We start from the raw sequence: 27,926 nt of genomic DNA, 5'->3' as shown, positions 1-27,926 counted from the left end.
TGGGCGATGTCAACATCCAATATTTGGAAATTATCAAAAGTTTACAAGAGCTGCATTACAACAGGCCGTGGATTCAATCAACCGCTCATTTCTTGTATCTCGGAGCAGTATAAAGAAAATTACACATCATCTACCCTCAATATTACATCGACATTGTTATCATAAAGCCGTATTCATCCTCGCTATTTCGGTCGGCATGTATCACCTTAACCCCATCCACCAAAATAAAGTGATCCAGAATATCCATAACCATTTTCTTAAAAAAAAAATAGATGGGTGTGTTCCAGCTTGCTCACCAATCACTCATTCCCACGGCTGGATGTGAAAACTGGAATCGACGAGCCACGAGTAGAAGGGTATAATGGCATGGGAATGAAGTTGCTAGGCTTCACTCCAAACTGGTTTCCATCACCTTGAACTTTCCTAATCTTTGTTTTGTTGATTCGAGAGCGTCTAAATACCTCTTGAATTTGACGGTCATGTTCCTTGAGCATCTGATCAACATTCCCAGATGGACGCAGCAGTGGCCCAGAGTAATGAATCTTGTTTCCATTTGGCCCATAACCCTGCTGCTGCAGATGATTGTTTTTCAAAATATTACAAGTTAGTGCTCATAGAAAACAAAGGAGTTCGAAGTGAAAATTTCATGAACCAACATGTATATTTTATAGCATTTAGCAAAGACTACAGTCAATCTTGATATAAGCAAGTTCAGTTGTGAACATTGCTATTTATAGTCATACACTGTTGAACAGGTAGTTCCAGCTAAGATGGGCTTTTAGCTTTCACCTGAAATTGGTCATTTCCCTAACCACTAGAGTTTTGGAATAAATGGTTATCTAATCAATTTTATCATAGTATTCAAATTTTAATTGTGACACTAAATGTTGAGCTATGACTCGAGCAAGCAGAAGATATAACCGACCCCATCTAATGAGATAAGACTTAGGTTGTTTTTGTTTGTTGTTCAAATCTTAATTGTGACAACATTATCTTATTGATAATTTGGACCAATCACATCCACTCGCATATGAAGAGTTAGTGTTAAGAACAAAAATATATAAATTGATCTAATAATATAAGATATGACATTTCAGTTGCGTATGTCTAGTTAAATAAAGGCAACCAACTTTTTTTTTCTTGTGGCATCCTCTGTTCATCAGCCTTAGATCATATAGCAGCCTCATAGTCGCATGCGGCCTATGTAGGCTACCTATGGAGTCTTGTGGGGAAAATAAAATGATTTTGAACTAATCTCATTTACTTAAAATCCTAAACTATTCAATTCGGTAGCTTATAACTCAAAAATGTAACATAAGCATTTGTTTTGCAAGTAATAAACACTATAAGGAATTTCCTTTTAAACATTGTAACATTCTATCAATTCACAAGGCAACTATCAACTTGCAAAGCAATTATACTAAGTCAATGAACTGTGTTGTTAAAAAGAAATATGAATAGAAATAGATGAAATAGTTAGAACTTAGAAAAGCCCACTGGATACTTACAGTTTGTTGATCTGTCTTGCTGCTGCTCTCATCAACTCTCTGATGACAAATCTGATCACACTTTCTAGAATTTGAAAATTCATTTCCAGATTCAGATAATCTACCTGCCGGAGGACCTCCTAAATGGGTGATCAGATCATCATCGCCATCATCTGATAAAACTTTCCTCCTCGCAGTTGCTGGTTGTGGTAACCCTGATAAATCTGCAACAGCAAAAATCTTAGGCAGATCTTCCTCGTTTTTCCAAGCTTTTGGCAATTGATTACGATGAACCAGTGGTCCTGAATGGAAGGACCTATTAGAGAATTGGTTCTGAGGTTCTTCAGCTACTTCCAGCACTGGAGCTACATGAGGTGGTTCGATTGGAAACCCAGAAGCTATTTCCTCCTTACACGGATTGAACTTCTCACTTCGGCTTCTGGTTTGGGCCTGGCTTTGTCTCTTCTGGTGTCAGAAAAAATAAATGAGAATTCCATTTAACTGAAACTTGTAAAAGAAGTCTATCTCACATAAGATAGGCATACTAAAATTTAGACATTAACATGTACAAATGTATTAAGCGTACTCTATTCCTGTTGCCTTATCCACGAAAAGATTTCAACAATGCTACCATATGACTTCAGTTATGGATCTTGAGTGATGGACACTCTCCATGAGACTTAGACAACATCATTTTTCACATCAAGTATAAGCCTCGTTTGCACATTTCTCAATGTTCTTTTTCTGATCAGATTAATCAAATGATTAAATAACTCATAAGAATGCCTTCCAATCCAAGCACATGAGGGTGAAGGATTTATTCCAAATCTGGATGCCTTAATTTTGGATCAGTTTCTTCCAGAAATGTGGGCACTAAAGCCAACGTCACTCAACAGATCAAGATGATAGAATGATTAACAAAAGCAAGAAAGGGAGTACTGGTGCAGCCTCAATAACTTACCAACTAAAGCTAAAACTAACATATTTTGGTAGTTCAGCTTGTGTGATATGTAATGTCACATACTTGGGCACCAAAATTAGGACTTTAATAGAATGCCTTCCAATCCAAGCACATGAGGGTGAAGGATTTATTCCAAATCTGGATGCCTTAATTTTGGATCAGTTTCTTCCAGAAATGTGGGCACTTAAGCCAACATCACTCAACAGATCAAGATGATAGAATGATTAACAAAAGCAAGAAAGGGAGTACTGGTGCAGCTTCAATAACTTACCAATAAAGCTAAAACTAACATATTTTGGTAGTTCAGCTTGTGTGATATGTAATGCCACATACTTGGGCACCAAAATTAGGACTTTAATATGTAGGAAGGACATGGCATGTGACCCCTCGGTGGAAAAATTAGTAGTCATACTCTAGTCAAGAACAGAAATTGTTTGAATCTTATGTAATACAGAGTTGTGGCCAACCACCAAGAGATATGACTCTTTGAGGACCAAATTTAAGAATGTAGCTGGATGGGAGATTGTAGGTTGCTTTACATTGGTCTATATTTGGTAAATCACAAAGTAGGTAACTAATTCTTTATGATTTCAAAATAACCATTTGATGAGTAGAAGCAAGCTTTGAAATCTCTTTCCCAGCCAAGGTTTTAGTCCCTGCCTGGAATGAGACAAGCCGACTATGTAGGGTGTTGGTGCCAAGTGTCAGCACGGGTGACAGTGTTGAGCATTAATCAAAGGAAAACAAGGTAAAGGAGGGGAGAAAAAGGTGGTGAAGGTGAGAATGAAGCAAAGGAGGAGAACAAGGATCGTGTACCTCGTCGAAGCCTCACAACATTGGGACTATATCAGGAAGGCTCGAGAAGCCTCAAGGAAGCGTCTTCATTGCCAGGATTATCTTGATGAAGCCTTGCCACATTGTGGCCATCTCAGGAAGCCTCAATGAAGCCATGTTGTGTGGGGATCATCTTGGTAAGACTCACGAAGCCTCATGAAAGCTTCACCACTCTTTGCCGTCATCACAAACCCTGGTGGAAGCCTTGCCATCATCGATGGGTGGAGTCATCACGGTGGTTATTCCATATTTCGGTCCCCCAAATGACAAAAAGTGTTTCTTGTGTTGATCGGCACAAAAAGATTCTTCAAACCTCTGTTAAAAGTATGGGTTCTGGAGACAAGGGCCTTCATTAAGTCTATCAGATGATTATTTGTATCTCTACATGCAGTTTCAAAATCTGGTAATTTAACATCAAGTGAAGCCAAGTAGTTACCAGCACTAAGAAACGTATATTTTTTATAAGGTCCCATGAAAAGCACACAGGAACCTGCACTAAACACATGCTACAATTTTACTCCATATATGATGTATGACATCTACAATACTTGGACGATTTATGGGAGCATATTCATGAAACAGACCTCACTCATAGGCAGCACAAAGAATACAACAACCAGGCCTTACCCCACTAGGTGGGGTTGGCTAAGGCAGCACAAACAATCTCATAGGAAAATAAGAATGAACATGTCTACATCTTGAAAATAGATGAAAGAACCTATGGAAAAGAATGACAACAATAACCAAAACTCAAAAAACTGGAGGTTTTTATGCATAATACCTATTTCAAGAAAGATTTGATCCCCACAAAAGAGCAGACAAATTAGTGAGTTAAATTTAGGCAACTCAATTCCATTGAAGCACAAACAATTTAATGAGAAATTGCTAGTCAATACCTACATGAAATGGAAAAAAAAAAAAAAGGGAAAGGAAAGACAATGGAATAGAGAAACTAAAACCAAATTCCAAATCCATTAACTTGCATCTGGAGTACAAACAATTTAATGAAAAATTGCTAGTCAATACCTACATGAAATGGGAAAAAAAAAACAGAAAAGGAAAAGGAAAGACAATGGAATAGAGAAACTAAAACCAAATTCTAAATCCATTAACTTGCATCTGGAAGGAAGGAAAGAGGCATCAGGTAAAAGAATACTGGCTATGAACAATAACACTAACATAAAGAGTAGGAAAAAGAACCTGCAGTGATGTTGTTAATTCAGCATTGGCATCAGGTACAGGAATAGCTTTAGATTCCCTTTGTCCTCTCTTTTCATGGTCAAGCCTATGTGCATTGCCGCCAGTAGCATATTGCCTGCAAATAGCAGCCATGAGCTGTGAAAGACAAAAGGAATATCTATTATTTGGACTCCCTATATCCAATATAGGTAGGAATCCGTCCAATGCCTCAGTTTATACAAATATTTTGAATAGTATCAACGATGATGCTGATGCCTGACTCAAAGCGTCAATGTTGGAACGTTGAGTGACTGATACAGGTACATCAGGTATATACTAATAGTCCAGGTAACATGGGGAAAAAATGTTCCAAAGCTTAGCATACTAAAAGAAATGATAACGTTTAACCACAAAACTTTACTACTTATTTAGAAATAGCAAAGAGTTTTGTGATTGAATAGAATAGTAGGTCATGCAGAACCTGAGAACTGCCTAGTAACAAACTAAACATACTGGACTCAAATGGTGTCAAAGCTTCAGTGTTTGATTGGATTGACATGGTTTCAGTACCATGCCGGTAACCTGTGTACTAACGTATGGTCTGTGGCAAATTGGGAGTGAAAAGAGAAAGGAAATAAAAAATAAAAAAGAAGAGGAGATGTTGTATACCTAAGAGTGGGGTCTAAAATAATATTTGATACTCAACTTTTTGCCCTATATATAATGGTATAATTTTAATACTGCTATACAACAAAAACAATCAAGCTTTATCCCACTAGTTTCAATACTGTCATGCAAACAAAAAATTATAAACATTACTTGAATTCAACTTATCACATCGCAGAAGCCTATGGGTGTTGATTGTCAATGTGACACAATACTCATCAACAAGGTTTAAAATTTCAAGTTGTGTTAGTTTGGTTTCTGATTGGAACATGATTTTGGTACCAAATCGTGATGTGTCAATACAATTTTAATACTTATTTAATTGAATTATTAATAATAACATAACTAATTACTCTTAATATAAATTGTAATTTTTAATTGACTTGTCATTGCATTTAATTGTTTGCTTGATAATTAATTAGATTGCTAACACATGTTTGATCGTCTATTTATATTTGTTAATTAATTTGATCGCCTCAGTGTTCAGATTTAGAAGTACTTGTAAACATTTAAGTTTTAAATTTTAGCTTTAGTCACTAGTATATTATATACTTTTTGTTTTATAATAATTTACACTTATAATCTATTCAAGTTTTGTATGTACATTGCTGGAATGAGTAATGAGAACATGAGTCATTCTCTAGTACTCTATAAAATGGGACATGTTTGCTTTCGAATTCTATAACATTAGAACAATGTCAGATTTGAAGACACAAGAGACTATGCTATCATTGTTGATGTAATTTCATTTAAAATGAGCATATATTTTATTGAATTTATGTAATTATGTTTGAAAATTATTTATTTGATAAGAATTTTGAACATTAAATATCCTTTATCTTTTATATATATATATATATTTGTTCGATAAAACCTAAATAAATCTCTTGGATGTAGTGAAATAATTCAAAATTTTATAGTTTAGTTTTAGTTTGGTTTTGTCTCTTCAGTGTAACTAATAGAGAGATCAAAGATTTTTCAATTTTAGAATGTAAAAGGTAATATTTTAGGTTTAGATTAGATTTTAAATTTCATAATAAATTTATTTAATCTTATAAGTATAAAATTTCTAATAAAAATATTAAACTTGACTTAGACTCAAATCAATTAAGTTTAAAAATTTCAGATTCATATTTTTTTCAATAAAATCACATTCAAATTTTAAAAATTCATTTTTTTAAAAAACAATTTAATCTTATTAACACACCTATTGCAATCATAATGTATCTTAAATGATATTTTAATGAAATAAATTTAAAATAGTAAAAGAAAAATAAATAAATTATTTTAAAATTTAATCAAATAAATTTGTATTTAATGAATATGTTGTATTGTAGCCTAGTTGTTTCTGGACGCTCAAACCAAAGTTGAGAGAAAACGAGGAGGAGGAGGAGGAAAGGAAGCTTAACACCATTTCATTACGCTATAGTTTTCTATCACTTATAAGCATAATCTCTCTTGGTCTCTTCCAACATCACAAAAATTAAAACACACACCAAAAAACCTTCACTTATGTTAAATACCAAATTTTCTCTCATTAATTTTTATATTATAAATTAATTTTTAAAAATCTCTTAGCTAACTAATTGAGCTAAACCAACCTAATATTTTGTGTTTTTTTAGTTGGCACTAGGTATCCAACTTACGTCGACTAATCCTAGGGGTGCTCAGCTCGCCCCACGAAAGTTTCCAACCGGCCACCAAAGTAAATCGGTAAGTACTCGACTCATCAATCTAGCGTTCTTAGGTCAACTGTTCATTAAGGAAAATTCATCCGTTAATTTACCGAACTTGAGACTCAATCCTTAGATGCCTGGAAAACTGAAAAGGCGTCCTACCACAACATCATTACCCCAGGGGATACTATTAATAGTTTGTGTTTTGGAATCTAGTGCAGGTTGGTTTAAGGATTGATTGAGCTTATCAAATAGAGATAGTGATTAGAATTAAGTGGGTTCAAATCAGCCTCAATTTGATTTATTTTACCCTTTCTAAAACTAAACTAATTTTATATATATAATAGTTTACTTCAATCTATTTAATTAGGCTAGTTATATTTTTTATAAGATTAGGAATTTCCGATTTTCTCTCCTTGATCCCTAACTTGACCCTTGCCTTATTGCTTGTCTAAAACAATTGTTGCCACACACTATAGTAGCCCATCCTACCCTTCACTCCTGCACTCCTCTCCCTTCTCTCTTCGGTAGCTTCTTTCCTCTCCCTTGATCTCTCTTCTCACCCTCTCGGCTTCCATCGCTCCTATGTTGGCGTTGATGTCGAGCATTTCACATGCCCAATCTGTAACGACCCGACCCTCTTGGCCCATTTGGCGGCCCATTTGGCGACCCTTGGGTCATCGACCGTTATATCGTCGTCGGCCTTTATCGCCGATGGCCGACGTTGTCCAGATCGACGAGCTTGGCCGCTCGTTACGACTAGGACTTTCCACCCCCGATCTCACTTGGTTACCGTGATTCATAAATTCCAATACTTAAGCTTGGAGTTTAGAGTTCGAACTCGGGAGGCAAACCGTAAGGTGGAAAGTCCTAGAAACACGCAACAATAAGGTCGATCGATGACTACATTGAGGTCGCTAAATGCCGACATATGGGTCGACGACATAAAGGCACGGCCGTCGATCGACCCAAGAGTCACCAAACGGGCCAAGAGGGGGTCCGTTACAAAAAGGCACTTTATTGTCAGACGGCCTTTTTCTTGTGCCATGATGGCGGCCGCTGTCGATGTGTAGCCACTGCGACGTCATCGACCCTGACTTTACTCACGCCGCGATCCACCACGGCATGGTTACTGGATTCATAAACTCAGTACTTAAGCCCCGAGGTCAGAGTTCAAATCACTGGTCCACGGTGTGGAAGTAGTCCAGTAACGGCGGCAAAGGTCGCTTGGTACGACCGATGTCGCCAAACGATAGCCGCTGAAAGTGGCAGCCATTGGTCCACAAAGAGGCCATTCACAATCAACAAGTGGAATAGAAACTCTATTCATGAACCGACTGATGATCAAGCAATACAAGAAAGATTAGCTTATTAGTATCAAATTTAAGTAATTTATCAAAATGATACATGTTGACGACATGGTATGAAATTTCAAATCATGATTATACAAGTTGCTTATATAGTCCTACAAATAAATTCAATCAAACTTCATCAGCATATGTTACACATCAACCATTCACGATATGATATAACATGTACATATTATAGAGCTCCAGGGCATAATACTTTTATCTTAGTCGTATAGAAAAAGCCAGGATAGGAAATCATTCACACTATCCAAGTTCAGCATGGTTGGCTAAGAATAATAAGATACTTGGTGCCAAAACAAAACACATTTGGGGCAGTGATGCTAAGAATTAGAATTAGTTAAGAATATAATTCAACAACAACAATAACAACAACAACCAAGCCTTTTCCCACTAGGTGGGGTCGGCTGTATGAATCCTTTTATGTCATTGAGCTCTATCTCCTTACTATATCATCTATATTTAAATAAATTTTATCTTGTTTTATTGTTACTAACCAAGTCTTTTTGGTCTTCCTCTTCCTCGTTTGATATGCATGTTTATCATAGTTTCACATCGCCTAACTGGAGCATTTATTGGTCGTCTAAGTACATGTTCATACCATCTTAAACGTGTCTCTCAGAGTTTTTCCTCAATAGATGCAATTCCGACTTTCTCTCTAATGCTCTCATTTCTTATTTTGTCCATCCTCGTATGTCCACACATCCACTTTAACATCCTCATCTCTACAACTCTCATCTTCTGCTCATGTGCTCGAGTCATAACCAACATTCAGCTCCATATAACATAACAAGTCTAACTGCGGTTTTATAGAACTTACCTTTAAATTTAAGAGGTATTTTACGGCCACATAAAACACTTGACGCTCCCCTCCATTTCAACCATTCTGCTTGTATTCTATGTAAGGCATCTCTCTCAATCCCTCCATCGTTTTACAAAAATGAACCTAAATATTTAAATCTCTCGATTCTGGGCAACTCGTCCTCTCTTATCTTAACAATTGTCTCATGACTTCTAATATTACTAAATTTAAATTCCATATATTCTGTCTTTAATCTACTAAACTTAAAACCTTTCCCTTCTAATGTTTCCCGCCAAGATTCTAGTTTAGCATTTACTTCTTCACGTGTTTCATCTGCCAAAATAATATCATCTACAAATAACATGCACCACGGTACTGTGTCTTAAATGTGCGCAGTCAGTTCGTCCATAATTAGTGTAAAAAAATAAGGGCTTAGAGCTAATCCTTGATGTAACTCTATCTTTATTGGAAATCCTTCCGTTACTCTGCCTAAAGTCTTTAGTCGTTACATCCTCGTGCATATCCTTAATTAGTTCAATATATGTTACACTAACACCTCTCTTTTCTATTCTCCATATAATTTCTTTTGAGACTCTATCATAAGTTTTTTCTAAGTCAATGAATACCGTGTGTAGATCTTGTTTTTGCTCCCGATATTTTTCAATTAATTGTCTAAGAAGATGTATAACTTCTATTGTCGACCTTTCGGGACAAAAGCTTAAAAATAAGGTGGTAGAGAGAATGCAAGACCCAATGCAGTTTGTACAATATCAAATCATATAATCAAATGTGCACAAGGTAGCATTATCTACATACACTTACAAGTAAAACCTCTTAAGAAATACACATATATCTGGAGCATATTATTTTATACCATGGACCAAACAATCATCCCAAAGCCCTAGCATACCGTGACTCCATATAAGTATCAGCAGCGTTGTTGTGTATTGTATCATATGAAAATCGTATGCCCCATAAATAAGCTTCTAACTACTATATTACCCAATCTAAAACCAGTACACATATATAAAGAACTGAATTAATGTCCAAAGTTTAGGATCTGAGACAAGCTCTAGGTTAAGGTACGGACAAGGGGAAAAGGACATACAAGGAGTTAAGTTGAAATCATTGGTTCGATAGCGATGGTGAGACAAGAAGAGGGAAATAAGATGGAAAGAAATATGGAAGAAATCAGGCATTGTCAGGGTGGATGGAATGGAGGTTGCGTTGTCACATTAAACTCATGATTTAATGTAAGTGAATCGAAGAAGAAAACCCACCATTTTTTTAGGTAGAAGAGAGCAACTTAGCCACTATATGAGATTTTGACATAATATCCAATAAATAGATTTCCATGTGGGACTAAACCTATACTCATATAACTAATAACTACAAAAATGACAGGGAAAAATCCAAACAGTGACAATTCAATTGGAATTTGAATTTGTGTAATGAATAAAAAAAAAGTCAATGCAACAAGCATGAAAATAGGTTTTGTATGTTGGAAATATCAAAAATGAGCCATCCAAACTGATTTTGTTTGCTGCACAATTTCAAATAGCTAAGATATTTGAGCATCTTTTTTTCATCCTAGCGGTGAGCGGCCTAGAAACCCAGCATCCCTTAGTTGTAAGTCTCATTTGAAGGAAAAATCCTTACAAATACACCGTAGCTGGGAATCAAACTGTAGATACCTAAGAGATCAAGCGCCCTTACCATTGCATCATAGCCCCAGGGCCACTATTGATTAATAAGCCTATACTAATGCAGGAGGATCTGGAGATTTTATTACTATTTTTTGATAATTTTCATGTTTTGGATTTTTTTTTTTGGTATTTAGAGTATTTTTGGTAATTTCTATCATTTGTATTTTTGAATTTTGAGTCTATTTAGAAATTTTAGGATTGCGAGTCTTTTTCCTTTTTTTAGAATTTATTTCCTTCTTTGTCTTAGGGATTGGAGTCTATATAAGTATCTTGTTTAGGTAATGTAAGAGAAGATTTTTAGTTTAATAATATTTTTGGCAGTGTCATTATTTTTCTATTTCATGGTATTTCTCTTCAAATCAACAGGTTTTATAATATTGTTTATGGTATTCGTGCGCGAATCAGCAGATTCAATAGTCCATAGGATAATTGCTATTCTACCAGGCGTCAATTGGTATCAGAGCTCTCTAAATCCCATGGATGATCGTCATGGTCGTGATTGTGGTCGTGACAAGCAAGTTCCAGCTCAGAAAGCCTCGCACTGTGTTCGTAGCACGACAAGATTCAATATCTACAGAGACAAGTCACAAAGTTATTTTAACGTCTAACGGCGCAAGATCGTAAAGATCAAAAGTTCCTTTATTCTCCTTTTGAAAAATCCTTAATTTTCAATCAAGGAAAGATGTTGAAACGCAAGTTTGATGTCGAGGGATTTGGGATCAATCGTCCCGTCACTTACAACTTCGAGAGAACTCTAGCTCCATAGTGCCTCTATGTCCCTCTTTCCTCTCGCGGTAGTGAAGACAACCATGAGGATGCGGACCTCAACAACATCAAAGACTTCAATAGTGAGATCATAGGATAGATCCACGCCCACTTCAACTCTCCTAATGCTCCATCCATTTCTGTAGCAGGCAGCACCTCATCATCCTTGTTGACACCATAATCTACAGTAACTACCCCAACCCCTGAATTGGGGGAGACCAATACGTTCGTGCTTTGTCTTAGAGATCCAGTGATTGAAATAAAGGACTCCGTCTCTGCTACCGCCGACATGTCCGTCACAAAAGCCCCAATTCAATTCAAAAATAGCCCTAGCTACAACATGCTCACCCAAAATCCTAGCTCTTCGGTGCAGATCCAGAAACATCACCAACAGTTGCAGCACCAGAATAACCCTCAAACCAATGTTCTTTCTTTTCCAAAGACTTCAATGTTTCTGAGTTAAACTCAAATCCATCCATTGCTCCCAAGTCGTTCGAGCCGGATAAACTCGAATCCGTCCATTGCTCCTCAGTCGTTCAAGCCGAATTCCAACGAAATCCTCAATTTTCCTAGTAGCAAGATGAATCCCTCGCTCGGCCAGTTATGGTTGCAAGGGGCCTCTTCTCCCATCCCCAAGCTATTATCATCCCCGCAACCGCAATGGACAACAAGAAGAGCAAGAAATCAACCGAGGCGGTATCTAGTGTTACCAACAACGACGAGGCGATGCTTTCCTTCAACTAGACCACCCTCCAATGGTCAACTGACGACCCAGCTTACGATCATTCCTGCTCTCCCAATTGTCCGATCATAGGAGGCGACGGAGACGACAACAAAATTGAAATATTTGATGATCCAATTTACGGCGAAGATGAGACTGAGTCAACTAGCGAGCTAGTTTATTTAGATGACAATTCTATGCAATTGGAAGCAGTTATGAACTTTCATAAATTACTATCAATAGAAAGAAGCCCTCCAATCGAAGAGGTGGTACAATCTAGGGTAGTTCCTCAATTTGTTGAGTTCCTTATGAGGGAAGACTATCCTCAACTTCAGTTTGAAGATGCTTGGGCTCTGACCAATATTGCCTCCGGAACTTCTGAGAGCACAAAGGTTGTGATCGATCACAGGGCAGTTCAGATATTCATTAAACTTCTCAATTCCCCAAGTGATGATGTCCATGAGCAAGCATTATAGGTTTTTGGCAATGTAGCTGGTGATTCTCCTATATGCAGAGATCTTGTCCTCGCCAATGGAGCATTATTTCCACTGTTGCAACAGCGGAATGAACACGCAAGATTTTCCATGTTAAGGAATGCCACATGGACTCTTTCTAATTTTTGAAGAGGGAAGCCTCAACCAGATTTCAATCAGGTTACGTCTGCTCTTCCAGCTCTGGAGCGATTAATTCATTCAAACGACGAGGAACTGCAAACAGATGCATGCTGGGCCAATATTGCCTCCGGAACTTCTGAGAGCACAAAGGTTGTGATCGATCACGGGGCAGTTCAGATATTCATTAAACTTCTCAATTCCCCAAGTGATGATGTCCATGAGCAAGCATTATAGGTTTTTGGCAATGTAGCTGGTGATTCTCCTATATGCAGAGATCTTGTCCTCGCCAATGGAGCATTATTTCCACTGTTGCAACAGCGGAATGAACACGCAAGATTTTCCATGTTAAGGAATGCCACATGGACTCTTTCTAATTTTTGAAGAGGGAAGCCTCAACCAAATTTCAATCAGGTTACGTCTGCTCTTCCAGCTCTGGAGCGATTAATTCATTCAAACGACGAGGAACTGCAAACAGATGCATGCTGGGCATTATCGTACTTGTCTAATGGTAACAATGATAAAATACAAGTACTTAGGCTGGTGTCTGTCCTCATCTCGTAGAACTACTACTCCATCCATCACCTTCCGTGTTTATTCCAGCCCTTTGCACTGTGGGTAACATTGTGACCGGAGATGATTTGCAAACACAGTTTGTTATCAATCATCAAGCGCTTCCTTGTCTCCTCAACCTCTTGACTCAGAATCACAAAAAAAAGTATCAAGGAGGAAGCTTGTTGCATCATATCAAATATCACAGCTAAACAAGGAACAAATACAGGTTGTTAAAGCTGCAGGTGTCACCAGTCCTCTGGTGAATATAATGCAAATTGCGGAGATTGAAGTTAGGGAAGAAAGAGAAGCAAAAGTGCAACAGTGGCCAATTGATTTTATCGAGTTGACATCAGAGACTATTCTAAACTCGACGAGCTTTTTTCAATCCGGGATGACTAATGTAGAAGGATCTAGAGATTTTTATTACTATTTTTTTTGATAATTTTCATTTTTTTTGGTAATTTTCAGATTTTTTTTGGATATTTAGAGTATTTTTGGTAATTTCTATCTTTTGTATTTTTAAATTTTGAGTCCGTTTAAAGATTTTAGGTTTGCGAATTTTTTTTCTTTCTTTTAGGATTTATTTCCTTTGTGTCGGTTTGGAGTCTATATAAGCATCTTGTTTGGGTAATATAAGAGAAGATTTTTAGTTTAATAATATTTTCGACAGTATCGTTATTTTTTTATTTCCTAGTATTCTTCTTCGAATCAATAAGTTTTAGAGATTGTTTCCGGTACTCATGCGTGAATCAACCGATTCAATAGCTGATAATCGTCGTCCCGTCCGGTGTCAAGGACTAACTTGTTTGTGTAAGTATAAATAAGATTGAAAAGCTCATAAATAAGATAAAGCCTTTTACTAAACCAACTTTGAAATGTTGTCTGACTCGTCGCTGAAAAAGGTGTAGCTGAAACTCGACAATAAACAAGCTTGAATATTACTGAGCTTAAGCTTGGTTTTGCATAAACACAGCTCTTCTACAGCAGTATCCATCACCCAATTCTTGAGATTCTGGGCGTGGACAGTCTCTTTCATTCAAATTGTAAAATTCCAATCAAAGCACCAGAACTTAAGGTGTAAATACCAAAAGAATACAGTAGCATATAAATCTATATCAGCAGGGGGTACATACTTTCGAGTTTCCTCTTCCTGTCTCTTTGCATCAAACTCTTTACTAGGAGGATACTTAGGCAAGCTTGAAGGATCACAAGCAAGAGGCTCCATTGTAAAGAACTGCAAACAAACAGTAAACTCATGAAGGCATTACTCCCTACTATGGATCAACTACATGGATATTATTCCACCTCCATAATATATGTATATTAGATGACATTGAAGAAAATAATACTTCTAGCAAGGCAAAGAGAGTTTATGCACCAATTCACTCAGAAAACAGAATGACGCTCTAGAAATCACTTAGAATGACAGAGAAAAGTACAACCCATTGAAAAGTACATACAAATCTGTGCTCTCTAACCGCCAATAAGTTTGTTTGCTTACAGGAGAATTTTTAAATTTTTGAAATTTCAAGTTGTCTTCCAAAAAAGATTTTGAAAATGAAAAGAAAATAGAGAAGTCATTTACCACAATTTTTGAGCTCTTTTCAAAGTAAACTTTATTTTTTGTGAAAGATGCTTGATCTTCCTCAAAGACACAAAAATTTACTATCGAATATGTTGGGAAACAAACAATTTTCTTAGAAAAAAGAAAATTGCTAAAAACCTGTAAATAGAGACACCCGTTCCAAAACAAATCTACCTCCTCATCCACACAATATATATTTCATGCATGATAAATGTTGTGACTACTAGGTTATCTCTAAACAGCATACCACAAAATAAAAATCAATCACAGAAATGTAAAGAAGATTAGCAATTGATCTCCTACATAATTCATATAGATTCTTTTCTGATTTCTTCTAGATTGACATCCACCACCTTCTGTAAGTCACTAACATGGCGATTGTGAACTCCCCTCCCTACTTTTGACAGTGAATCTCTTAATACTGATTTCCTCCTTTGTTTCAACATGTACACACTGTAAATTGACCACAGGTTCTATCTCCAATGGTGCTCAAAGTCAGACCTCTCAGGTATTGTCATCTCCACCTTAGTGCATGCTTCCATGCATCATGGTTCGTTGCTACTCTAGCTGCTCCAGATCTCATCCCACTTAATACCGCACCTCTAGCCCACAAGATCTGTGCCACATTTGTTCTGTACAGAAGTTCATAGATCTTCTCTACCCCTTTCCTCCAAAATTGACTTTAATCGGCCACATATTTAAATGGAGCAGCTTCTTCCCTTCTCGTTGTAGTTTCCACCTCTACACAGACAAAGCAACTAGTCTACTGATTCCTTCCTGCTTTATAGCATTCTTCCACCAGTGTGTCAGTCTATTTGCGATTGATTTTGCCTCTGAAATTCTCCTTTAGCGACAGATGCAGTGAACTTTGATATGGGTCTTTGCCTCTATCACACCATCAAGTTGAGAAGCTGTCACTAGCTAGATGATCCATGATGGCACTTTTCTTGCAGCAGTTTGACATTTAGGTGCAAAGCTCCCTCCCTACCTCTTGCACCTAGATGGGGGAGAGGTGTCAACGTTGACTCCTCAAGAGGAAGTCAGTGGAAAACATACTCTGCCACATTCATCACAAAACAATCACCTCTAACTCTTACATGGTGTAGAATGGGGGCTTCAATCTGCACATGCAACCACTTATCCTTCCACCCACTAATTACCCTCAAAGCGGCAAAAATGTCACCATGCTAGCACTCCACAGATTTGTGATTCCTACGTCCAGGTTCTTGAGGTTGAACTCTTCCAAAATCCAAATATCTGCACCAAGGCAGATCCCTATTAGTAGCAGCCATCTCTAGGGCTGTAAACAAGTCGAGCCGAGCAGAGTTTTGGAGTGTTCAAGCTTGTTTGATAAGGTAACCAAGCCGAGCCGAGCAGAGCTTAAAATGAACCAAGCTTTTGAAATGAGTGTTCAAGCTTGGCTTGGTTTATTTTTTATGAGCTTGAGCTTGTTTGAAGCTTGGCTTGAGCTTGGTTCATTTAGATGTTATCAAGCTCTCAATTCAAGCTTGTTTGATTGTTTGAAATTTTTAGTTGTTGATTGGTTATTGATCTCGATAATTTAAATTTATTTATTTATTTTATTATTTATTTAGCATATTGAAAAGAGTTTTATTAATGAATATGGTTCGTGAACATTGTTCATGAACGTTGTTCGCGAACATTGTTCATGAACGTTGTTCGCGAACATTGTTCATGAACGTTGTTCGCGAACATTGTTCACGAACGTTAACGAGCTGAACATATATGTGTTGAAGCTTGTTTGTTTAGCTTAACGAGTTGTTCAAGCTTGTTTATTTAATTAATCTTATGTATATTGAACGAACATAAACAAGCTCTTACCAAGCCGAACACCAAGCTTGTTCACGAACGCTTGGTTCATTTACCGCCCTAGCCAACTCCATCGACGTCACCCACCTCCTCTAGTCCCATGTTCTGAGAACCTAACAAATTCCCCTCGCCTATCATCCAATCAACAAAGCCCTTTGATCGCAAGTGCTTTCCTTTGAACATCATCACCCGTAAGAGGAAGCCTAGTAGCAAGGTTCTAAAATTCGCTAGGCGCTAGTCAGACGTCAAACCAGCGCCTAGCTCCTAGGCCACCTAGGCGGGAACCAGGCGTCACTAGGCGGATTCCACGGTATTAACATATATGACATAATAAATCATATTCTATTACTCCAACTCAATAACATTAAATTGAAAATGAGTTCAAAATTACATAATTAATAAAATATCACAAATTTATTCTACTTCTTCTCCATAATTTTCAACGAATTGTTCTTTATGATCATTATTATGATCCTCCTCTTCTTCTTTGGATGCAAAATCATCTACATGAAGTTCCCTCACTCTAGAGCTTTTTTAGGCTTGTCTAATGAAATGATTTTTCCAAAGGATTAGGCTTTGGCCAACCTTCAATTCAATCTCTTTCAAGTCAATCAGTTGAGGAAAGATCAGACAACAAATTTTCTTCAAATCGATTTCTCCAGCCTTTTAATTATCTGATTTCTCCAAAATGTAGGTTTCTTCATTCGTTTTGATGAAGATGAAGTATAATGCTAGCCGTCAGGGCAAGCCAACAAATCGATTTTCTTATTGGACCAAAGTTTAGGGCTTATAAAACTTAAGCCCAACACAAAAAAAAAAAGTTATATTTCTATTTTTTTTTCAATTGGACTTTAAATTTAAAAGCCTAAACTAAAAGAAATCATGAAAACTCTACACTATTTCCGCGGCGCCTAGACGATTCGACCGATTAGTCGACGCCTAGGGCCGCCTAATCTCGCCAAGGCCGCCTAGGCTGACCGACTAGCATGTTTTCGGTGCGACTGGTCCTAGGCCGATTTTTTAGAACATTGCCTAGTAGAAAGCACCAAGCTCTTTGCTGGGAGAGTTACTCCAATACAATCTCTAATTAGAGCCGTCAATTTGGGTTGAGCCCGTCGAGTTGGCCTGCCCGTCAAACAATTTATGTGAATTGGGTTGAAATTTTATCAATCCATTTAAAGGCAGATCCAGGCAGGTTGGCCCACCCGGGCACAACCTGCGGCAAGCTTAGGTTGGCCGGCAAATTGAGAAAAAAAATCCTAAAACTGAAAACTAAACTAGAAAATTGAATGGGCTCATGGGTGTGACTTAGTCACCTCTAATGATTTCATCTTGTTGGTATGGTGTAATATATTTTTAGTCTTTGCCCCTCTTCTTCCACGGTTCTTGAACCAACAAAAGAAAGAATACAACTCTCCTCTCTATGGACCCAATCCACCCCTTTCAAGTTTCAACTCATTCACTTTCACCTCAACTAACTCGACAATTATCTTAATTATAATTACTATCAAATCATCTAAATCCTTTGGCCTTCGGGTTCAACAGTATTTACCAAACTTATATTAGCTACAATTCAATTATAAAATAATTCACCCCACATATATTTTTCCTTGTTTTATGGTTTGGTACCTAAATTACATATAAAACATTTTGCTTAAATGATTAAATCTCTATAGGAGAATTGAAATTCATTTGAAATTCTAACTAGATTTTGATTAAACCTTCTATTTTTTCCCCTGCCTATCTGTTATAGAACAAAACTCAAAACTTGGATGTCAGCCCTTTTCTAGTCTATGTAAAAAAATGTATAGGCAAATCAGTTTTCCAATGAGTAAGTGCTTCCATTTTACTAAATTAAATGCAACATTTTTTAGATGCGCCTACAATAGAAGAATAAATGAACTAAACAACCTCCAATGAAAACACCAATGAAGAAGAGCTACATCTAAATTTTAAACTTTTCCAATACTTAATTGGCTTGTCTATTCCAAACTTAAAATGTTTAATCTTATATTTTTTTTTATGAGTCCATGGGTTGGCCCACCTAACCCGCAACCTGCCTTGAGTTGGGTTAAGAATTTCCCAACCAGCCAAAATGACGAATTGGCCTGCCCCGCCAAATGGCCAGCCCACAACGGACCAACCCATCCCACCATAGGTCGCCCGTTTGACAGCTCTATCTCTAATCACTATTTTACACAAGGATGTGTTGGTCTCTTGCGGCCGACAAGAAGGGGTGAATTGTCCTGCACAATATAAAACAAAAAAACACCTTTCTCAACTCGGCCAAGCTTTAAAACAATTACACACTTTAAAGAAATATAAAGGAATAAAATAAGTATGAGACAAAGGAATTTTTTTACTTGGTTTGCAATCAAAGGATTGCTACTCCAAGGAAATTAGGCTAAGTAGAAAAATCTCCTTCTCGAACAAAACATCGAAGGCGGAGAAGCCTCGTACACGAAAATAAAGCTCAGGAATGAAAAACTGAATAGTTATCGAAGTACAGAGTGTGTTGTTCCAAATGGAAAAGACCAGGGCTCTATTTATAGTCCACTGGTCGAAAATGACCATTTGCTGACGTGCCACAGTCCAAGCGCCCGGACCCTCTCCGAGTGCCCCAACGTGGCAAATCTTATCGTCTCGCAAACGGCTACGCAATGGGAAGTAGATAAAATCTTATCTGGTCCGAGCGCCTAGAAAAGCTTCGGGCGCCCAGACCGCCTTTGAGCAGGGGAGCCTCTGCGAGGCGCCCTTACCCAGACCAAAGTGGCTCAGGCGGCCAGAGTCCGAGCACCTGGAATAGCTTCGGGCGTGGAGGTGCCCCCGCCCGGACCAGTTTGGTCGAAGCGCCCAAAGTCCGGGCGGCCGGACCATAGTCAACTCCAAGTTGGCTTTTTGTCCTGGTCTTCCGCTCCGACTCCACTCGCTTGGGTGATTTCAGCCATCCGGAATAGGGTTCACCCGAACCCATTTTCCGACCTTCTCGAGTAACCTTCCACTCCAGCTTCTCGTCCCTTGAAAATGTCGCACGCTTTCTTCTCGCCCGCCAGCACACTCTTCCGCAGCGCTTCGTCCCTCGGACGCACTCAGCCCGTCGACTCTCTCTCGTATTGTCCTTCTCGCTAGTTGCATCTTTTGCTCGACTTCCTGTGCTCCTAACACAAGGATCAAACCACAACAGGATCTAACTTGACTTGGTTGATCACATCAAAACTACCACGGGATACTTACAAGATGGGCATGATCTGATCTAGTGGATAACCACAAAAGGGGCAAGTCATTCAAATTTGATTAGTAGAATGATCTGATTTACAAATTTGTTTTCTCTGTGTTTCTATTTACAGATCTCCCATTCAACATCATCCAGCTACCACATCAGCCATTGGCCAGGTCATCAATGCTTGTCTCAAACCAAAGCAATGCACGTTATCAACCACATTGACACTCAATTGCCATGAAAATCAGGGTAAGTTGTGGGGAAAAAAACCCTTCAGTCATGTGTCACCAGAAATGAATTTAACATAAACAAATAATGAAAGAACTACATCATCCATGTAAGATACAAATCTAAAATCCAAAATAAGCTGATTATGAAAAAAAACTGCATCAACCAAATAGTTGTAATGTGTAAACAAATGAAAAGAGACCAAAAATAAAATACTAGCTTATCTTATACGATGACAAGATTAATCACAGAATTTTTTTTTCAAGTAACAAAGTACCTCATTCTTTAGGGCAGAAGCAGCAGTTCCACGGTCTGCAGGATCCACTGAAAGAAGAACTTCAAGTAATGTAAGAGCTGATGGAGGAAATTCCTTAAATGTTTCAGCAACACATCGTCTATAAGGTTGTTGTGGTTTAAAAATGGTAGCATGGGGCAATCTAGATTTCCTCCAATACTCTTCAGAAGGTGAACCACAGAGTTTAAATATTTTGTGCAACTGTTCTACCTACACATATGATCACTGAAATCAGGAAACCTTTAAAATAAATGTGCCAGGAAAACATAGCTATCATTTTTCATGAAAAAATCATGAAATAAAAATTGTGTCCAATTGAAAAAAAAGGATCCAACTATCAAGCAGAAATATACGCATGGATACTTAGTTGATGTTAGGTCCCATTGCAATGCATAGTTGCGTTCAGGATTTTTTTTCCTGGAAGCAAAGGTACTTGATATAGGAATTAAAGTTGACACCTCGCCAATCACAATAAAATATTCTTTAAAATTTAGCTAGAACTCTCTAATACTAATAAAATAGTAAAGCATAATGTTATGCTGATGGTCTTTTAAAGTTAACAGGTCAAAACTTAGTTTAAGTTGATCCAACACAATTTAAGGAGATGGTAGATATATTCCTATTACCATCCCTTTAATACATATATATACTAGGTATCCAAATCTTACGACCCGACTAATCCTAGGGTAGACGGTCGACCCACATTCCGCCCACTAAGTAAATCCAAGAAGCGCGGTGGCTCCTGACATGGCCCCCCACCTTCACCGGTAGTTCAATCGGAATGGGAGTGGCCTGCGTGGGAATTGAATCCTAGTTGCTTGGGAAATGCACCTTGCCTCTTACCACCACACCAAGCCCTAGGGGACTCCTATTATCCATCTTGATTGTATAAAATCTGATATACATCCTGATTCATGGAAAATGTTTTGCAAAGCATAATTTTTCTACATAAAAATATATTTGGAAACATTAAATATAAGATAATAATGAAAAGGATGTGACCGCTTCTTCTTGCACCAACTATTGAGGAAAGGGAAGATTTTCACAGTGATGAAACCTGGGCAGGCAAGTCTAATCGAAACACAAGCTAGACCACCAGGTGTTCCGAACTTTAACTAGATATTTCTTCCATAAAACTGTGATGAATCTAGTAAGCTTTTAACGAACCATATATCCAATAAGGTCATCATGCATAGATCCACTTTGACTTTATTGTTAAGGACATTCTATAAAAATCTGCTCTGAATCAAATCCCCTCCTTTGGACATTTCAATCTTTTGATTCTTTCTTTTACAAATTGAAATTGTACAGATTTGATTCCTTTATTTAAGTGCTTATTGTATGATGATTGAACAATATGAGTGCTTAGCTCTAGGAATCTAATGATGATAATTTAAGTGTGTAACACAATCTTGATACATGCTTAGCGCACACAACAATAAATTGACACAATATCATTGAAATCATGGAATTATTATAATTGTCCATCCATACCTTAAACCATAGTTTGAAATCTCATACCATACTGAGTGAGAAACAGTCAAAATGTATTCCGATAAATTATCAGAACTCGATATTACTCAACATCAAGACAATATCTGCTGTATTGTTGTGTCAACTATGTCATCGAGTATCATTTCATGTGAACACGACACCCCTTGGTTTGCTAAAATTGAGATAATGTTGACATTTTTTAGTTTATAATTTGTTTCCCTACAAGACAATATCAAAATTGTAGCATTCTATATGGAAAACACATATTGAACTTAACTATATAGTTATTCTATCTTTTTCCTTTTTCTTCTTCATCTCTTTCTTCCTTCCACCTCTATTTTACCACTAACACCATATATCAAAACGTCTACACAATATTGAATAAGTGTCTAGGTTAATATTGGTACCTTGGAGGTGTTTAGCTCGATTTGCGCATGTTTATTTCATTCTCTTTTAAAGTAGTGGTATGAATATAATTGATCAAGGAGTGACACACCTTAAGCATCTTAAGCGTAGAGTTGAAGTTAAAATCTACATGTTAGAATGTGTTTTACTTTCGTATTTATTTTACGCTATATATTTAACACAAGGTCACACACATACATTTGCTATTAATCATTGTATTAGTTGTAAAAAAAAGGACAACTTGGTGCACGAAGCTTCCGCTATGCAGGTCCCTGGGAAGGAAGGATTGTACGCAGCCTTACCCTGCTTTTTGCAAAAGGTTGTTTTCAGGATTCGAACCTGTGACCTTTTGGTCACAAAGCAACAACTTTACCATTGCGCCAAGGCTCCCCTTCAATCATTGTATTAGTTATGTTTTAATAAAGAACATCTATTCATATCCTCTAACCAAGTTATTCAATCCAGGAGTACACAATTAAGGGTAAGGTTTGAAGCATTATTGCTTGCTAGAGTTTTGAGCACCATGTTATGATCACACCCAAGTCATTCAATCCAAGAGTATGTAGTTAGGGCGAAGGTTCGAAGCATTATTGCTTGTTAAAGTTTCGGGCACCATGTTATGATGATACTCAGCACACTTTAGAATAATCAAAGTATACTAAGATTAATTTAGATGAGTCTTATTCTTTACTTGCAAAAACATAGTAATTTAATTAATTAATTGAATTAAATTTTATCATATTATAGTACACTAATGCTTGACATTTATTGGCATGTGCTAAAGCATGCCAAGATATTTAATGCTCTTTCAATTAGATTTTATACTTTTTAATAAAATCGTACCAAGTATAACAACAACAACCAAGTCTTATGCCACTAGGTGGGGGTCAGCTAATTCAAGTAGTAATTAAATTAAAAATAATTTTACTCATTCTTTCTTCAATTTTTATTGAATAAATTTATAAAAAATTTACTCTAACAGTCTTCTTTCACTACCTTGTTTGCTTACAAAATAAAACTGTTGAAAAAAATCAACAAACAATTAATATAAACATAAAAAACATTACTTAAATTCATCTTAATATCTGCCAATGTGTGGCAAATGTCAGCACGACAATACTCATTGCTACAATCAACACAAGATGCATGGGAGAGATTACCCCTACCATCATACCAATCAGTTTCAGTACATTTTCAAAATTTATCGGAATGGTACGTTTCAACCATGCCACCCATGTTTCAAGATTGCAAATCATTAAAAAAAAAAAGGCAGCCCGATGCAAGAAGCTCCAGCTATGCGGGGTCCCGGAGAAGGATCCATTATACACAGTCTTACCCTGCTTTTTACAAAAGGTTGTTTCCAGGATTCGAACCCGTGACCTTTTGGTCACAAAGCAACAACTTTACCGTTGTGCCAAACTCCCCTTCATTGCAAATCATGCCAATAGGAATTTTATGTTCATTTATTTTAATTATTTCATCAATGTTTATCTTAATACTGAAACTACATTTCATATATTTAATGTTTGTTCTATTTATCTTTAAAGCTTTAATTTTGAAAATCAAATCATATTTACAACAAATCACAAAAGATTAAGAAGGAAACATAATAATGACGTTTGATGATAATGTGGCTGCAAAGTGGAATGTAAGACAATAATAACCACAATGTCAATAAAGAAAAAACCTCCCATCCCATAAGACTCGTATAATATCATAAAAACTCAGGGATTAAGCTAGCATGAAATACAAAGTTACTTGCCTCTGTTCGTCCTGGCATTATAGGTTTGCCTGCATATAGTTCTGCAAGAATGCATCCAGCACTCCATAAGTCAACACTAACCCCATAATTAGTGGCTCCTAGCAAAAGTTCTGGAGGTCTATACCAAAGGGTAACTACACGGCTAGTTAATGGAAGTCGTTGCTCAGGATCAAAGAAACTTGCCAAGCCAAAATCTGCAATTTTTAAAATGCCACTGTTGTCTATTAAGAGATTGGAACCCTTGATATCCCGATGCAGAATTTCACGATTGTGACAATGATCAAGACCATGTAAAAGTTGTTGCATGTAACATTTAACCTGTAGAATAAACAAAAGAAATTGAGAGATGCTTTATAAATACATCTAATATTCTTTGATGAACTAAAAAGATCGAGTACTCATCCAGTAACCAAACAGTGACTCTTCATTGCATACAGAACAATGCATATCATCAAGCATTTAACAGATAATAAATTATTAACTCTGAGTCACCTGGGGTTCACTGAACTTTAGCCCAGGGGAAGAAGCCAGGCCAGCAAGGTCATGTTCCATATACTCAAAAACAAGGTATAAACTGCAAGACATGCGTGATGTTACCAAACCTTCCAGCTTCACTATATTTGGATGATTCAGTCTCCGCAGAATGAGAATCTCCCTAGCCATGAACTTTACACTTTCAGGCTCAAGATTGTCAAACCGCACTTTCTTTAAAGCAACAATCTTTTTATGGTCAAGATCCCGTGCTCTGTATACACTACTATATGTACCTTGGCCAATCTACAAATATGAAATGCATCATTACCACAAATATATTAATAAAACACATGAGAATGAGTATCCAGTTAATAAGATAGGAAAATAGTGACATTGTGACAATAATAAGATGTCACAATTTCCAATATTGTAGTCAAAGATACAAACCAAAAAGATATTCTATAATAATAAAGGTCGGTTATAGTTCACCAGTTAGGCCTGCTATTTTTCCTACTTATGGTTTCTTTTATCACATAGCGCACACATGGTTTGATAAACATATAATATTTCATTCTCGCTACCCCACTTTGTGGGAAACATTAAACAGGTTCTAACAAAGTCAGGTGGCAAGATGATAAAACAAGAAAATTACAAGTATACAATCTGAAAATCAACCTAGTTTAGTAATGTGGTAATGTTAACTTTGTTAAACATATATTACTTATGTAACTCTGAATAAGTGATATGAACAATTTCACTCTGATAATTCATCTACGGTCTGGAAGTTTGTTATGAACAATGTTAATGCATGCATGGTTGCTTAATCAACATAAGTTGCATATAGAATTTGTCTAAACATTGAAAACAGTTTGCTTTCCTCAAGAAAATTTAATGGATATGTTTTTAACTTGTTTACATTTACATAATAATTTAAATATCTCCAATTCCTGTAAATGTACCAATCAGCCACTGAAGTCTACATTTTGCTTCTGCCCAAATCAGGCAAAAATACTATTATGGACAATTTTGACTTTTTTTTTGAAATATTAAAAATAAATCAAGTTTTCCTATGCCTTAAAAAATTAATTTGAATTTTTTAAAAAAATTATTCTTTTTCTTTCCTTCCAATGAATCACATACAAAGGGAACCTTTTCCTATCCATTGCTGCTAATTTTTCCCCTACCAATTTCATTTCCACTGCTATTTCCCTTAGTTGCCTAGAAAGTGACACTTTCATTTGTGGTCTCAGAACATATGGTTTCCAAGGGAATCAACCAAAGAAACATAATAGTCACAATAGCAGATTATGATAGGTATAGTGTTAAAGATCTGAAAGAAAGAAAAAAAAGTGCAAAGAGTACAGGAAAAATGTAGACAACTTGGTCAATCCTGAAGAGGGGATCTTGACATGTAACCAAAAGTGGCAATATGAGGTATGTAGAATTGGAAATTCAAAGTTCATCCTCATCAGCATCACTAATATCTAGTGGGAGAGGAATGTTCGGACCTACAGCTGAGAGACCCTAGACACCCATTAGCAGATCAAACCAGTACAAAGGAGCAAGAGAAAAAGTAGAAGCTGACACTTTATCAGTTTGAGAAACATAGACAGGAAGGGAACAATCTCTTTACCAACTAAATAACCCCAAATATTTATATTATACCACAATTTAAGGTAGACAGGAAGGAAAAGATTTTCGTTTAGCCAACTTAATAACCCAAATATTTATATTACACCAAATAAAACAGGTCATTTAATTCAATAGTTTCAGTCTACATCATGAATCATAGACATTAATTTATTTAATTGGCATCGATCATAAACAGAACGAATGATGTAATAACACGGAGCATTATTATCTTTTCTTTCTCTTTTTGAGCTTCCAATCTTCTTAAAGTTGAGGCTTTCCCAAAAATATAAATTAGAATGCTGATTGTTTGGGAAATGAAACAGGTAGAAGTAAACTCCTCATGACAAAACTAGATGATCTTTTGCATAAATCCAATGGAACACAAAGACAGCAAATATGCTGCTTTAATAAATATCTATGTTATATGTATCCCTTCCTTCTATCATGATGATTTTCCTCTTTAATTTTGACAAATCAATGGAGTATGACAGGAATATCCACTACAATAGAAGTGGTGACAAGAATGACATCCGATGTCGTCTCCATTTAAAAACACAGCAGGGCAATGAGTAGGGTATAGTACATTTCTTATTAAAATTTAATGTATAAATTAGGCATACACAATTGAACTAATTTTCATTTAGCTATCGAACTATTGATACATTAACTAATCCTTCTTCCTACAAATTTTATGGAGTTCCACCTATGACTTGGACAATTTCACAATCAACCAATTATTGAATTGGCCTAAGTAGATTTCAAGTTCGTAGAGAACATACTACACAAATCCAACTAAACACACTCCACCAGATCATAGTCAAAGTCGCACAGTTCAAGCTCCAAGGATGTTTAGACCGCCTAGCAACTTTGTTACAATAGAAAAGAACAAAACTTGATGAATGACTATATATTAGAAAGTCAAACATGACCAATTTTTACTCAAGACTGACGAAAATAACGACAAGAAGTGATACCAAGGACAAACAACGAAACTTACTTTATCGAGCTTCTCGAATGAATCGGCCTTGCGTGGCACCCAACCCATAATGGCTTCTCCAGCCACCGTAGCTAACCAAGCTGGCCACCCAGCCGCCACCTGCTCTCCTTCGACGGCCTTGGCAACACTACCGAACGACTGCATTGGATGTTTCCATTGTGCCTGTCTCTCTGCGACTCTCCTCCTCTCAGCATCCGACCAATTAGCACGAACCGGCCCATTCGCTACCTTCTTCACCGCCGCCGCCACCTCCACGCCCGCGTCCATTCTAACAGAGGCTACCTCCTCGCGCCTCAAGGACGACACGGATAAAGACGTCGCCGATGACCTCTTGGCCGGCGCATCGACCTGCAAGGCCCCTACCGCCGACAGAGGTTGGAGGGACAACCTCTCTCGAGGGCTCCTCCTTCGACCGTCCTCGACGGCCAAGGGCTTGCCACAGGCACAACCCATGGGTTAACAGAGGGGAAGATCCCAGATTCACAGGTCACCGCGCCTCGATCGAGTACATAGAGATCTCCTCCTCGCAGTCGCCCATCGGCGGCGAGGTGGAAGGCAACGTAATAGCCGTGGGAAGGGAAGACGAGGGATCGGAGAAAGCCGAGAGCGAGAAAGTGTTCCAGAGTTTCCTTGGATTCTCTGCAGGTGGGTACCGGGGTAATGTTACTGGCTTA

General features: G+C 37.3%; 1 protein-coding gene and 1 pseudogene across 2 annotated transcripts; one reads left to right on the top strand and one right to left on the bottom strand.

Annotated features, from left to right (window-relative positions):
* LOC121984230 (probable serine/threonine-protein kinase At1g54610) lies at positions 1–27,926 on the bottom strand. Of its 2 annotated transcripts, none has more exons than XM_042537067.1 (8): positions 27,253–27,926; positions 24,642–24,926; positions 24,150–24,467; positions 20,471–20,698; positions 14,464–14,564; positions 4,483–4,597; positions 1,509–1,952; positions 1–569 (listed from the first exon to the last, which is right to left on the bottom strand). In XM_042537067.1, the coding sequence occupies exons 1-8, from the start codon at positions 27,703–27,705 to the stop codon at positions 300–302; spliced, it is 2,214 nt and encodes a 737-aa protein (XP_042393001.1). In that variant the 5' UTR covers positions 27,706–27,926; the 3' UTR covers positions 1–299. The 2 variants fall into 2 exon arrangements, with proteins under 2 accessions (XP_042393001.1, XP_042393000.1); XM_042537066.1 differs by having other exon boundaries at positions 1–572; positions 27,253–27,925.
* On the top strand, positions 12,104–13,769 carry LOC121987179 (annotated as a pseudogene).

This window comes from Zingiber officinale, chromosome 5B, assembly GCF_018446385.1.
Source record: "Zingiber officinale cultivar Zhangliang chromosome 5B, Zo_v1.1, whole genome shotgun sequence".
Lineage (NCBI taxonomy): Eukaryota > Viridiplantae > Streptophyta > Magnoliopsida > Zingiberales > Zingiberaceae > Zingiber > Zingiber officinale.
This window is presented reverse-complemented; position numbering and strand designations above follow the sequence as displayed.